The sequence below is a fragment of the Cygnus olor genome, chromosome 2 (genome assembly GCF_009769625.2).
Source record: "Cygnus olor isolate bCygOlo1 chromosome 2, bCygOlo1.pri.v2, whole genome shotgun sequence".
NCBI lineage: Eukaryota > Metazoa > Chordata > Aves > Anseriformes > Anatidae > Cygnus > Cygnus olor.
In genome coordinates this window covers 1,922,214-1,937,928 of record NC_049170.1, presented here as the reverse complement: position 1 = coordinate 1,937,928, position 15,715 = coordinate 1,922,214, and the positions used below count along the sequence as shown (strand labels likewise).

Here is a 15,715-nt window from a genome sequence, read left to right as displayed (position 1 = left end):
TTTCCCACCAAAGGACATAATGGTTGATTGCTTTTTTTTTTTTTTTCTTTTCAAATGATTTTCCCCCAGAAAATGAGCCAACTTATTCTGTGTGTTTTTTTCATGCCCCTCAGCTTTCCTTTGCCTCTACTGAGGTTTTTCCAAAAAGCATTTTTTTCCTATTTCCCCGTCCCTCACACAGACACAGAAACAACAATGAAACCAGGAGACAAAGAATCCCATGTTTTAATGCAAGAAGCTACAGGACCGACACATGTATATCAGAAAAATTTCCAGTTTGTATTGGGAAAGACATTTTACTTGTTTTATAGGCCAGACTGTTGAAAAGGGAAGATATCCTTGTGGAGAACAGAGAAGGGATCCATTTTAGCATACATTTCATACATCTTTGTTTTGTTTTGTTTTCCCTTTACAGCTCACATATTAAAGGTGGCATCTTCCAAAGCTGAGAAACATATGAAGAATTTTGCATTTGTTGCTGATTGATGGATATTCTATTTTTGCCACTTTTCACCAAAGGCCAAGAGTATTGCTTGCACACATGAGATTTATACAGTTGTTTTAGTTTCTTTTGTCCCTTACTCTCTTACAGATGTTTTTTTACAAATGCAATAAACACAAAAAGAAAGGTCCAGTTGTTTTGGAAGGAAGAGAGAAATGGAGAGAAGGGTATAGCTAAGTGACAAATACATTTTTTGATTGACTTAGTGACAAAAGTTCGCTATCCCCTTTCTCCCCTCCCTCTTAAAAAATTGCTGTTTATATTCCATATCAGAAAAAAAAATGAATAAAAGACAATGCCCAGGTATTCATGGTTCAGATTCCATGCTTCTTCAGTTTCCTGAGTGTATTGAATCTCCACAAAGGCCATCCTCTTTCCATGAAGAAACAAGACAAAAAAAAAACAAAAAACATTTATCCAAATAACTTCAGGGACGGTACATTTTGTAGCTCTGTAATGGGAATCTGGGCTGAAAAATGAGAAGACATTCCAATACATCGAAATCCAAGGCCAGCATCTGGGGTTCTCAGCGCCTGTCTTGTCCTAAAAATAAAGCTATTTTTAAGCATCAGAGGAAGAAAGCGGAAACAAACAACACCATCATGAATCAGCCTCAGTCATCTTAATATATCTGTACTCAGCTTATGGGCAGCGAGGCCTGCAGCTGAGAGTCTCTGCCCTATGAATGAAGATGCCAGCTGACATCAGAGATCACACAACATGACAAAAAATCTATAGAGTCATCCCCAACCCTGCAGTCTTAACCTCAACATGCAAATGGTGGATGAAACATGGTAAGCAGTAATATAGAATATCAATATCTGTCATGGGCTCTGCATCATATCTGTGAAGCCATGGGTATCTCAGACACTTGGAACATCTCAAACAACACCATGAACCTACAGGTGGGACACTGAGCCCCTGCGAACACAGTGTGGGCTGTCTCTCCAGCTGTACTGCTCTGCTACTTGAGCTTACATGTTTAAAGTTAACTAGGGTATTTTTGTTGGTTGTATATAAGTAAAGTCAATACAGTGTAGTCACAATAACTATGCTCAGAAAATAAAGAAACAGAAAGACATAGTTCAGTTCTTATATTAGAATACAGATCTAGCTTTCAACTAGTATGTGAAAATGACCTAGAAACATAAGCCACTATATTATTGAACAGAGAACCGTAGTCCCACATAGTTCAAAGTCAGAGTTTTGGAATTTGTTTATTATATGCTCTATGGCAAAGGGCCACCACCATTTCAAGGGTAAAGAATGCATTTATCTTCCTCTAAACATGCCAACAACAACACAACAGGGAGTGGAAGATGCCACCCCTGAAAGATGCCCATCATGGCTGACTGGCAAATCAGTGGCACGTTAGTTCTCGATGAATCAGGGAGCTCTCAGCTTCCTCTCCAAACCCATCATAAGCTAAGACACTCTTGCTGGCCCCTGTTCTGCAGCTCCCAGCCTCTTGCCAATTTTAGAGCATACCACTTCTCACTTGTCTTCTTCAGTGGCTGACTCTGCCTTAGGTGATTAGGAAGACTTCTGGCATCATAATGAGAATATCCCGTGGCAATGGATTTAGGAAGGGATTAAGGATTGAAAATATCTCTAAACAACAAGCAAGGGTAATGCTAACTGTGGGAATACCCACTATGGCTGTGGGCCAGTCCAGATCTTTGGAACTGAAAACTGGGATCTAGTGCTGGAAAACTGTGTATGTTCAGAGAAGATAAATGTTTTTAAGAAAGGAAACTGGACCATAATATGAAAAAGCAGTCAGCTTTTTAGACAGTTTATATTTTGGTCAATTATATCTTGGATCAAATGTCCCAAAGTCCTGGATTTGACTCTTACTTAACTCACTCCCTAGGGTGCCAGTGAGCATAATCAAAAGTCACCACACAGCAGACAGGTCTCAGTGGGATGGGATAATGTCAGCTCCAAAAGCAAAACAAAACCAGGCCTGGTCAAGACTGAGTAGAAAAATAAACCAAAGAAGAAGAAAAGTAACCCAGAATGAATCTGAAAGAAGCCACTGCCTTTCCCACTTTATCAGACACTTTGCAGAATAGATAGAGTTGGTTAACTCTCAAGTCAGACCTTCCCCAAGAGCTGCACTGAGGTAAACAGTGGCAAATGCCAGTTCAAAACAGCTGGCACCTTTTCCAGGAATACAAAAATAAACGGTGACCATACAATACTGGAAATGAAGTTCAGCTCATTTGCAATGGCGAGACTGAGATACCCTTAATGGCACTGTGGTTTGGAGAACACTACTGAATAAAGTCAGAAGATATGCTGGACAAAGCTCATGTCTTTTCCTGGAAAACCAATCCATTTTCCAGGAGAGGTTGGGAGCCAGATTTATGGAAGACCAATAATTATTCTCCAAGTTTAGGCTCAGAGATATAGGCATGCATTACTGCTTATCTATTTGTCTTTATATTTTTGCCCACTCTTTCTCTAGTCAGCTCAATTCTATCTCATTGCATTTTTAGGAAAAGTCTAGGACCAGAGCCTTGTAAGTCGACATCAAAATGTAAATTCTTTGAAGTTTCCAGTTAATCATTAAGGAATGAGCATTTTTCTTTGGAAATCAAATCCTTTTAGGATATATTATGTTGGACTTCTAAAATAAAGGTGTCCAGATTCACCAGACAATTTCAGAAAGTTTACTGATTTGCTGTGCACTTGATAGGATGAATAAACTTTTCTACTTATTCTTGGTCTACTTCCCTATACTGCATGTTGAAAATATTCACACTCATGGATTATTCATTTACATGTTCCCCAAGCCTATCTCAGATGCCAAAACCAAACTAATAGGATATGAAAACAGTACAGAAGAGACTTACCTGGTATTCAGTTAGCCATGATATGTTTCACAAAAGCTGGAAACAAGAGAAAGAGCAGGATCATATATCAACTCCCCTTCATTAAGCCCATTAAGGTCCCACATATATCAGCTTAGTCATTATTTAAATTCATTCTTCTTATTTCCTCTGATGTAATGAAGATATCATCACTTTGTAAACAACACTCCAGATACCTTGGTGCTAAATGATTTGTAAATCCTTAAGATAATATATATTACAGTGCAGGGTAGTCAGCACTAAGTAGCCAGTGAAAAGGAACACATACATTTGTCAACCCATAGCTTGCTTAATCCCTTAGCTCTGGCTGCAGTATGGAACTGTCTTTCCAAAGTATACAACCATGAGAAACTTTGGGTCATCATCTTGCAAGGTTTCAGCACATTAATACTAAGGCAGGGGGCACTGAAAGTAGCTCTAGAGTGAACCTTCAGAACACACAGCAGGTCACCTAGTTAAGTATCGTGACTATACCACTGCAAGTAAATTCAGGCTTAGAAACAAACAAGTCATTTCAAAGCCAATTGGAACTGTTTTGTGGTTGTTGTTGATGTTTGGTTGTGGTTTTTTTGTTGGTGGTGGTGGTTTGTTTTTTTTTACAAAAGGTTTTGGGTTTGATTTTTTTCCATTTTGAAAAAGCATTCATCATAAAAAAGTACTCATGATTTTGAAATTCAAAAGGAAAGAGAGAAACACTTAACTGCAGCACATTTTTTTCCTTCCCAATAATCTGGCTCTACAACGAATTTCTCTGAATTCACCATAAGTTCACAAGTCATTCGGGTTGGCTAAATCTACAGATATCTACTTATTGGCTACTTATAAGAAAGGTTTCCCTGAGATCAGATCACTAGAATTTGTAAAACAAAGGAGAGCACTGAGCAAAAATATAACAGACTCCATGAAGATGACAGATCGGTTAAATCACCAGACAATACAGCAGTCAGTCACTAGGTAACCTTCAAAGAAGGACTCAAAAGTGTACAGTAACATGAAGATCACGTGTTTATAACCTTTACTAGAATATTGTATTGTAATGAAGAGTCTGAAGCAAGTAGACTTGCAAGATGCATGAGAGAAACATGGTCCATTTACTCATGACCAAATCCATTCATTCAGGTTTTCTACAAGCAGTGAAATAAACTGAAAGGTCTTTGGAAGGTCTTGTAGAATTCCTAAGTCAGAGGACCAATGAGGATCCATGGATAACTTTTTTTTTTTTTTTTTTTTTTGCTGAGATTTTGAAAGAAAATTTAACGATTTTGTGTAGGGAACTCTCAAAAGGGTATCTTATTTTGAGATGACAAGGAAATATTGGGTGCAGGTATTAAAAATAGGGAAGAAAAAAAAATAAAAATGAAAAATCAAAAGAAGACATACCCCTGCTTCCTGAAAAGTCCATGGCTATTCAGCTATGGAAAATGCAAGTAAACTTACTACAGATTCAACATATCAGGTGAACTATAGAGTCTCAATTAATCTAAAATCTGGAAAAGCATGTGTACTTATTATGGGGAGCAAGATTTTCCTTGGATTTAAGTCTTCACAGAAAAATTGCAACAAAACCTTCTAGTACATGACCACTGTTCAGACCAGACTGGTCATACCTACCTTCATAGTTGATACAACCATTGGCATCTTCCTGACCAGCCATTAGCTTATCAACTTCTTCTTCAGTCAACCTTTCACCTGGGGGGAAAGCAAAATGACTGTTCACTACCTCTGACCCCTTCTAAAGAATTTCTAAAGAACAGTTCAAAGAACCAAAGAATACAAAAGAGTGAGACAGAAATATGGGAGAATTTCTCTTCAGCTAATTTGTGGTGCTGACTGCTAGGAAAGCTTCTTTTGAACTTGCAAACTGAGAAAATTTGATCTGAAAACCAGAAAGACAGAATAAATATGGAAACTCACATGATATCCTGTTCACATACTCTTTCTTCTAAGAATAAGCTTTCTCTAAGTGCCAAATCCTTAAGGTTTTAGTCAGTCCTTAACCAAGTCCTCACTAAACAAATTCTCAGTAAAGTCACTTTCTAGTATGCCTATGAGTTTGAGGTTCAGGAATATTCCAAGATCATTTTTGGGATCTGTGAATTGAATGAGTGCTCCATTCCATTTAATTTAATTGTCTTAATATTAGGCACCTATTTACCCATAAAGCTTCATTCTTGTTAAACAGCCGGATCAATCCCATAGATCTCTCTATTCTGATATTGAGCACTGATTTTAGGATGAGATCAAATGACTTCTAGAAATGCATGGGAGAAATTCTAAGGTAATTTCAGATGAAATTGTAGAAATGAAAATAAAGTGCATTGGATGTATCCTACTACTTATGTTGTTCCACTTTTACATCACTGATCTCTGACACACAGGAACAAGTCCTCAGCTGATGTAAACCTCTGAAAATTCAACTGATTTATTGAAAATCAAACAGAAAAACATGCCAATTTACAGAATATTTGGTTGTGCCTAGGATTTGAGCAATACTAAAAAATACCACTCTAAATATAGCTGTCCTTCAGATTGAAATACTTCCTAAAAATGTTGGAAAATCAGATATTGTCATGTTATTCTGGATTATTGGAAACAGAAGGACAACTTCAAAATCATTTCTTTTAGTACACTGAAACTAACAAAACTGCCAAGAATGGTTACATTGCCCAATGTAAGCTTAAGTAGGATATCAGTCCTGACTTTTTGTTGTTGTTGTTGTTGTCGTTGTTGTAGGTGGTGGTGAGGATTTCTTGTTTTTTTTCTTTTCTTTTTTTTTTTTTTTTCGGTCATCACTGAATTTGTTTCCCAAAATGATTCAAAAGTATCACTGATGAAAATGAAAATAACATTACTTTTTATAGCATTATTATTACATATGTCAACAGAGAAACATGTGTCATGGAACAGAAATCCCTGAGCATAAAAGATTAGGCTTTTTGAGTCAATATCCCAGGTCAAAAATGATCATTGGAATCCTTTTATCTAAGTCAAATCTCTTTTGCAATAGGTCATCCTTTTTCAAAAATAGCGGACAAACCCTAGTAGAAAAGGCTGATCTTGAGAAATGCTTACCGGATTCAGACGACAACATTTCAGTGCCTTCTAATTCAAATCTGAAACCTGTCATTAAGTTACATTAAATTTTCTGTCTGCTATTCATTCTGTTTTCATCACTATTCATGAAAAACGGCATTTCTGAAGTCAAGATTTGAGAAGACAGTGAAATACTAATTCCTCCTTTAAAACCAGAGCTTTTCTATTTCAGAGACAATTCTGTTAAACACATGACTGATAAAAAATGTGCAGAAAAATGGAGACAAATATTGTAGGAATAGATGGGTTTTCCATTGTTTGGATAATTTTATGGTCATACAAATATAATATTTATTGGAGAAATAAAGCATTAGAACAAGGAAGGAAGAAAGAAAGGAAGGGGAGGAAAGAAAGAAAGGCAAATATTTGAGTTGTAGGTCAGTGATCTTTTGCTTCATAATTAACAAGATTTTTATTTTTGTCTTTATGTCTGAGGACAATGTGATGACTGAAGTCTTGCCCAGTCATTTGCAACAGAAAAGTCACCGCAAGCTGTACGGGAAAGACCTGGGTGATGGACTTGCATAAGGTTCACCTTACCCAGGGTAGCCAAAACGTGGCGGAGTTCAGCCCCCATCACTGTTCCATTTCCCTCCTTGTCGAACACACGCAGACCTTCCACAAAGTCCTCATAGGTGCCTGTGTCTTTCGTCTTGGCAATATGCTGGAGCATGGGCAGGAAGGTTTCAAAGTCAATCATCTTGGAGTTCATGTCTACAAAGACACAGGTGGAAATTAGTTTTGGTGGATTCTGGGAGAGCTGGAGCATGCAGCATGGGTAGCTTGGAGGAGTAGGAGAACCATGGTAATAAATTCTGGCTAAAGGGGAGAGAGGCACATAGGAATATTTTAAGTACAGATGGAGCAATGGACAGTCAGTGCTGGAAAAAAGAGTTCTGGCAAAGACAAAAATACTTTTTTAACAGACCAATAGACTGATATCTCCTCGTATCTGACACACGCAAATGGCAAGGACAGAAAGTACAGTTAGTAAGGCTTTTGATGCAATATAAAAATATGAACCTAAGCAGAAGACAATAAAAGAGGAGTCCAGTCCTGATATGAAATCAGCTTTGCTTTGCATCCCTGTAAAACAGAGGTGTTTAAAACCATACTGGGACAGGAACTTCAGAGTGAATGGGGGGCATGGCAGGACTGGGGCTGTGAGTCCCATTTTCCTGATTCTTTGCCTTTCAAGAGCATCCTTGGGTGTTATAGTCCCTTTTGACTGCTTGTCCCACCTGCCACTGTGCCATTGCCATATCCTGATACATCCCAGTTGTTGAATATGGGCCTATTTGTCAGTTCCCACTAACCTCAGTGAAAGGAAGGGATGGAGAAGTCATCTAGAAAATGCTTGAATGTGGATATGGTCCAGGAGAGATTTCCTTTGCTCTGAACACATTTCCTGTGCATGGTGAATGTTGAAGGGAGATATAATCGCAGTCATTGCAGTGCATCTAACATATACTTTTGTAGAACAGATTGTGTCCTTACTTTCAGTCTATCCTTTTGTTCCTTTAGATGTCTTCAGAATGTCTGAGTTTTTAGTAAACACAAGTGAATGTCTGTCACCAAAGCAATTTTAAAAGGTAAAAACATGTAATTGTAAAACATATTGACACACATTGGCCATCAAATGAATTCAGTCTCCTAAATTTGAGACAATTATATTGACAGACAGATCTCTTTTTTCCTTGATTACTTTTCTGCTAGAGATTTTCAGAGGCTGTTCCATACCCTTCAGTGTTTCACATTTAATCTTTCCATTAAAAAAAGGAGACCTCATCTGCTTCATCATTAATTCTTGGAGAGATGTTTTTCAAAATGAAGACAAAGGAGGAAACCAACCTTCTGGTTTGGGTCTGCCAAGAACTTTCATGACCTCTGCCTGGGTTGGATTCTGCCCCAAAGCTCTCAAGACATCTCCGCACTGTGCATATGTGATTTTCATCTCAGATTTGGGAGTCCGGTCAAAGAGTGAGAAGGCTTCCTTAAATTCTGAAAGAAAACAAGATAGAAAGAAATGCATGCCATGCTCCCTCAGATAAAGTCAAAGCAAGCCTAGACCTTCCCCCTAATTAACTCAGCATGACCTTTTTATTTTGCAGTTTGGGAACAAGTTTGATGAGCTTTGCTGTCGCTGTTGTCGGCAATGTTTGTGTTCCTCCTCCCCTGCGCTTTCCGGTTCAACCAGGGAATGGAATCAGAGAGGTCAAATGCTTTTCTCATGGTATCTCCATCTCAGCTAGCATCAGAAAGTGCAGAATACCTCACAGAGATGGTTGGCCTTGAGATCTTTCCAGTCCAGCAGAAGTACTCAGGATGGCGCAGAATTCAATAGCAGTTCTGCTCATTAGCTAACTGGATATTGTATTCAGCATTACACGCTTGGAGAGCACTGATGGCCCACAGATGAAGGATCACCTGCATTAGCAGGTAACAAGATATGCCATGATAAACTAGGGGAATAATCACACAACAGTATGTTGTTGGGGTAAGGTGAATGTATATTGAAAACCTATAATCGATCGTTTATGTTTAATAATGCCAAGGAACAGATCTAAAAGAATCCTCTGATTTTTCTTTCTTCCAGCACCAGATCCACTTGTGTCTGGAAAATTCAGGTTTGTTATGCTGTCAGGTACTGAGGCCAGACCAGATCTCGTGTGGAGATGCAATCATTCACTCCTGCTTTCTGCACTCCTGCTCTTCATCTGCCTGCTTTCCTTTGTGTGCCCAAGCAGAGCCCTTCCCCTTGCAAGACAACCAGGCCTCCTCCACTACATCTTCGTGGGCATATCTTCATTTCTTCTACCCAAATAGTGAATCCTTTACCCCTGCAAGCAGCAGTACCCTGACAAGAGCAGTCCCATGGAAGAGGGTCCCTGTTCTTCCACTAATTAATGGGGACAGGCAGGGTGCCAGGACAGACCCTCAGACACTCGAGTTGCCCAGGTCTGCTTCTCTCTTCTGGAGCTGCAGACCCACTGCAGACAGGAGCAGCTCAGGGTGCAAGCTGCTGTCCTTTACCAAACACATTGCGTGGTGAGTGGTCTACGAGTGATCACAAATATCCCTTTGGATTTAAGCTGGGAATCTGCACTTTGTCCTGCTGTTATTCTTCTGAATTTTCCCTCCCACTCTCCGAACACAATGAGGCTATCTTTCTTTCCTAGATCTTGAGCCATTCATTTATTCAGCCACTCATTCTGTATGCTGGATTTTCTCCATCTTTCTCTTCTCAATTTCTTATCCTCCTGATTATTCCCTTCTCCCCGTTCTTTCTTTTTCTTCTTATTTCCCTTTCTCCTCCTTTCTTCCAGTCCTGCTGTTTTCCCTCCTTCCTCCCTCCTTTTTCATTTTTATCATTCCATTCATATCCTACTCATTTCCTTCCTCATCCAATACTTGCAAGGAAGGATCCAATTTTCTCATTTTGGACTAATCAACACTCCCCTTCTTTTCTTTGCATTCTGCACTTTGCTTTCCCTTGCTTTCTCTCCCTGCCTCTCTCTCAGAGGATCTTTGCCTCCCCCGTCCCCAGCTGGAGCCCAGGTCCCACCAGCAGCCCTCACTCCAGCAGAGGGCAATAGTGGATTTTCATGGGCTCCTTGCTGGCAGGAGAAGGGGGCCAGAGCCCACTCCCAGCAACCTCCCTTCTCTGGGGGTCTCAGCAGCCAAGGTGGATGGGAAAAACAGGAGCTACTCATCTGCCTGCGACCTACCTGGTCCCAGAGCCCAGCTGCCTGAGCACCCTTTGCTCCACCTCCCAGAGGCTCACAGTTCATCACAGTCACTGACAGCTCACGTCTCTCTCTCTCAATTTAAATTCAGACGTAATCATCTCTGACCAGAGCATTGGCCTGTGGGCTTGGAAACTCCATTTTGTCAACATGCAGAAGCCTTTTTGCTTTTATTTTTTTATTTGCTTTTGCATTTGCTGGCTTAATGCAAGTTTCCATCAAAGCAATGAAACCAGCATGGCTATGGTCTCCTTTGTCCTCTCGCTAGCCATTAAACCACTGGCAGGAGCAATTTATATTTTCATATGCCTAATTACTACCTATCTTCTCATGTTGAATAGCTCATATTCTCTTTTCAGAAGAGGCCAGGAATTCAGTTTCATAAATACACATTGCCAGAACCACTGAACCTCACTGGCAGGGTAGGCAGTAGGACATGTAAGGATGGATGTGTAACACATGGCTTCACCCAAAGACCATCCTTCCTCCTCTGACAGCAACATTTGGGGGGCTACCCTAACACCGACTCCTTGCAGCGAAGTAAGTCTGGCACAGCAACACCTTTTCCTTAGCAAAGGAAACAGGTTCACAATATCCTAGAAGGTACAGATTGAAAAGGCCTTAAAAAAACTGTTATCTCTTTCTCCTCCACCATGGAATCAGCAATATCTAACACACAGGGTGGATTTCATACTGAGCTAAGTTCAGCTGACTAACAGGGAAGTATCCAGTCCCAGTGAAACAGCTAGGTCCCCATCTGGTCAACAGAGAGAGAGAATGTTATTATACAGTAGAGGGTTAAAAAGAAAAATAATTAATTAATTAATTAATTAATTAAATACAAAAACAAAAACAACAACAAACATAAAGGTATGACAGGTGACTTTGACCTCCTGATGACTTTCTGAAAAAAGCTTGACAAACCTAAAAGTGCAATACAGATCTGAAAATGAACGCAGTACAAAAACAGTGCAACTGGAATGTAGAAGAAATGAAGAGATGGAGGTATTGTAAGTCTGAGAAAGGAGAGAATGGGAAGGAGAAAACAAATTGAAAAGGCAACAATCTAGAGCTCCCATGAGCCCCACTTCTCAAGTCTGGCCAGCAGCCAGTATAACAGCTATATATTATGGGAAGTGGTGTTTGTTTCCTGACCTGTGTTTTTAACACAAAATAAAACAGTCTCAAGAACTGGGATGATGATTGCCCACTTTGTTAAACTGGTAGCTCACTTCCTGACAAGGTTTTCAAAGGTGCAGACTAGTATAGAGGACAGTGCATGCTAGGGACAACCTGGGAAAACTGTGGGCTATGCCACAGATATAATGTCACACCTGAAACATCTGAACTCTATCTAGGAGTGAGTATCTGTCCATCTTCAAGCAATCTGTCTGTCTCTTCTTCTATGAACCCAAGAACCTTCTAAAGGTCAGGAGAGAAAAAAAAAAAAAAAAGAACCGAAAGAGGCAGGGAGGAAAGGCATTGAGGAACTGACTGATAAGCAGTGCTTTTTTGCTCATTCCCCAGGTGACATTCAGACCGTTAAGCGCTCTTTCCAGTGATTCACGGCAGAACTGGTGAAACAGCTGTGGGGTTAACTGTAGGTGTGTTTAGTGTCATTCCCTGGTGCTAGTACACAATATAACTTTCTGTTATCCTGCTGTGGCTGACATGCAGGTCTCCCTGCATTTCTCACACAGATGATGTTATCTGCTTCCTGCCTCATGGCTTTTCCTTTGATGCTACAAGAATATCCTATTTCACAAATCCCAGATTCCCAGCTTTGCTCAGCGTGTACAGATAGATCAGACAGCAGCACAGGCTGCTGTAAGAAAGAAAATGCACATTTCTGTTTCTAGAGACTGTCTACACCTGCTCCAGACCTGCTACCTTTTATGGCAGCCCTGGAATTGTTCCAGATTTGCCTTTTCCAAGCCATTCCAATGGGCTGATGACCTTTTTCTTTTTTTTTTTTTTTTTTTTCCTGATTCATCCTATTCTTTTCCCATTTTTTGGTAGAGCCTCTAGAGCTTATTCTCCTCAGGGGAAGAGAAATAAAGCATAGACACTGGGAGGGTCCTATCCAATCCCCAAGGCATTATCTGATCAGCAATCCAGCTGTTCTGTGATGCTGGAATAACTCAAAGGTCTGTGGCTCAGAACTGGGCCTCTCCTGTCATTCTCCCGTGATTTTGGGACTGGAAAAGGGGAAGTTTCCCAAAAACTAGCAGTTGCCTCTAATCATAAGTTATTTTTGACCCATTGTTAGAAGACAGGAACTAAAGTCATGAAGAGGTGCTTGAAAATCCAAAGATATTATTGGAAGTTTGTAGCAAAGCCTCAGTCTCTGAGGAATTAAGACATTTGGTTCCAGTTCATAAAGTGCTTCCTTCTGTATCTCCTTCCTCTGAATCAACCTGACTGGATGGTCTGTGATTTTTTTCATCTGTTCTAATTAATTCATTTTCTGATACCATCTTTCATAGGCTCTACCAAGCTCTTCCAAGAGTTTAGAGACCAAAGGAAAACTCTGCCAGATGTTTGACTCCATCTATCAATTATTCTTTAAGTAACAAGCAGACTGGTAGTTGAGGGAAAAGAGGACAGTTGCAGCAAATAGTGTTCCCAGGACTTCGTGCATGAGGTTTCAGTATCATTTTCTTGGACTGGGACAAAGGGCTCAGAAACTAATGCTGATATTTTCCTTTGAAAGAAAAACCATCATCACTGTCATTATTTCTGGAGAGTTGTCACAAAACTGTAGCAAATTAAGTTCTGATTGAATACAGGGAAAAGTTCTCAAAAGCATGGTCAGGAGACTTTCTCTTGAAAGTACTTATATTTTATTGGTGGGTTTTCTTAACTAAAAAGCATATCTTTGGACTGAGGTTTGGAGGGGTGAATTGTTTATTTCATTTTTGTGTTTGCCTCCTTGGCAGAGGAGCTGATGTTTCCTTTAATGAAATAAGTGCCTAATTTGCATGGTGCATGGCTTTCCTCCTTTTCCTTTGACCAACATAATAGAGGATTTGGAGGAGGGACAGAACAGGAGCAGAACCATGAGTTAAAGCACAGCTGTCTCCAGGGAGCTCCAATACCCACACCTATGTACATCCCAGTGCTTGCCAGCACCTGCCAATGATGGCATTTACTCTGCACGGAAGAGAAGCAAATCTTTCTCACCTTCGATCTGATCAGGGGTGAATTCAACCTGGAAGAGACAAAAAATAACAGCCAGATGAAAACAGAAAAATGAAGCAAATAAGGAGAGCCCTTGCTTAATATCTCTGTATGGATGCTTGAAAGTGACTTTTGCATAAATCCAATAAAATAATTTTATAGAACCTGTAGATATTTCTTCTTTCCTCCTTCATTTTCCCTTACGAATCAGCCCCACCTTTAGCACTAAACAGCTGCAGATACCTTTTTTCCATTCTTCTGCTTCTCCTCTGTTTCTCCTGTAACCTCTTTCCCCTATCCCTACTTACTCCCCTACCACTGGTGCCCTCTCCAGAGATGATCATAGCAGCACTGCGGTAAATCCCAGGCCACTTACCTAAAAGGGTTTCACCTCTTCACATGGGGATATGCTATCCATCGTCTTTCTCAGCAGAAGAACTAGGGGTATCAAGAGAAACTGGACCAAGTCAGGCTCAAAGTAAAGTGAGGGAAGTGGTTCTTTGCTCTTGCAGTTTAATTGTGAAAATCTAGTCATGGGACACTGTAGGTGCTCATGGTCTACATGTGCGTAAAGGGTCACAGGACCACTTCTTGGAAGAGAAAGCCATTCAAGGAGTACCAAATGCACAGAAATACTTAGTTCAGGAAGTCACAGTTTGAGTTTTAGGAAAGGGTTTGGGGGGAGTTTTGCCTTGTTCTTGTACCTTTTCTTAAAGCATGCTCTAATATGGTCAGCTCTCAGGGTCTTTCTCTGATTCTGCCATCTGCCTCTTGTATTCTCACCATCACATATTTCCTCCTGTTCCCTAACTTTTAGAGATGTTCTGCTCCCTCTTTTTACATGGCACTGTCCTTTTGCAGCTCTGAACTCCAGAAACACCCCAATAGGCCCATGAGGTGTTACTGAGCTCAAATACAAAAGAAGAAAACACGCTGACAGAATGTGACATCCAAGTTTCTGAATGAGCAGGCATAAGGCATCAATGAGAATTTATGCCATATTGCAGTCTGGCTCCCAGGCTTCTGTTAGGTTTGTTTTGAGACAAAGCACAAGGGTCTACAACAATGGTGGGATTCAAACCCACGTAGTCAAAGCACATTGGATTAGTAGTCCATTGCTATAACCAGTCTGCTGCCGACAGATGTGACAAGGCACAGTTTACCACATATAATTACAAGAAATTGCATAGGATGGCTGGAAAGAAAAAAGAAAATCCAGACATTAGCACCCTAATGGGAAGGATGGTGCCCTTGGATGCATCCCTTCTACCCAATTCCTTGATTGGGGGTGTGGTCCTAACTTTTTAATATAATATTTATATTTTTTATATTATATATTTATATATATTTATATAACTGGTGCAGTTTTGATGTCCTTCCAAATGCGTTTGTCAGAGAAGTAGGGAGATTGATGCTCTAAAAGAAAAGCTCCACTCACCCCAGTAAATAGTTTTTTCTGCCTACAGGGAGTCAGCTACTCCTGCCTCTTGGGGAATACCAACGTAATTGGCATCTCTGCTGATAGGGACATTCCTGTAAAGCAGGAAGATGTACAGAATGACTTTATGGTGAATACATAAATGAAGAGAAACCGTATTCTGATATGCACAAATTTGCATGGAAATATACACATATTATATACAAATATATTTGGGTCTACTTTTCTTTTTGAAGCTGTCCACCTCTCATTGTTTAACACCATATTTTATTCTTTGCCAGCAAAGCAGCCAACATCATAGTGAGACCCTTAAAAGCAAACTTCATTCTTCACTCAAGGTGAAATGCAATGTGACACAACCCTTCATCATCTAGTTGGGATTTCTCGCTCTTAAAGGGTGGAACTGCTGTAGCTCCCTAACCCTGCTGCCAGGACATCCATGACATGGCATGACAACACCAATTCCAACTCAGGATATTCTATGATTCTATTATTCTATGATTTCTTTCTTCCACCAGGGTCTCTGTGGACAGCTCCCAGGTGGTTTTCTGTCCAGATACCCTAAGCCGCACAAGGAGCTCTAGCACTCATAGGATAGGACAAAATGAGTGTCTACAGGGCAGCTGCAGACAGCCCAGAACTCACTCTACCCATGCATATCATTGCCCAGTGAGTAACAGTTAGGGATCTCCTTCCAGGCAGCTCTGATTTTCTGTCACGACTGGTGGCTGAGAAGGTCCCTGACCCTCTTGCAGGGTATCCTGCATCAGCTGCTGGAGTATCTGGGGATGGCCACTCTTGAAGACAGGGTATTTGGTGCAGAGGGATTTACTGGTTTCACTTGTCTTCGTAGAAAATGGCAGAAGACATTTACTTAGGT

General features: G+C 40.3%; 1 protein-coding gene across 1 annotated transcript in view; it reads right to left on the bottom strand.

Annotated features, from left to right (window-relative positions):
- Positions 1-207: 207 nt before the first annotated feature.
- MYL3 (myosin light chain 3) overlaps positions 208-15,715 on the bottom strand; it is a 36,359-nt gene continuing 20,851 nt past the window's right edge. The window contains exons 2-7 of the mRNA XM_040549641.1: positions 13,401-13,428; positions 8,323-8,472; positions 7,012-7,185; positions 4,990-5,067; positions 3,361-3,396; positions 208-1,045 (exon numbers count right to left, since the gene is read on the bottom strand). Coding sequence (XP_040405575.1) covers positions 3,368-3,396; positions 4,990-5,067; positions 7,012-7,185; positions 8,323-8,472; positions 13,401-13,428 — 459 coding nt within the window. The 3' untranslated portion in view covers positions 208-1,045; positions 3,361-3,367. The remainder of the gene's footprint in view (positions 1,046-3,360; positions 3,397-4,989; positions 5,068-7,011; positions 7,186-8,322; positions 8,473-13,400; positions 13,429-15,715) is intronic.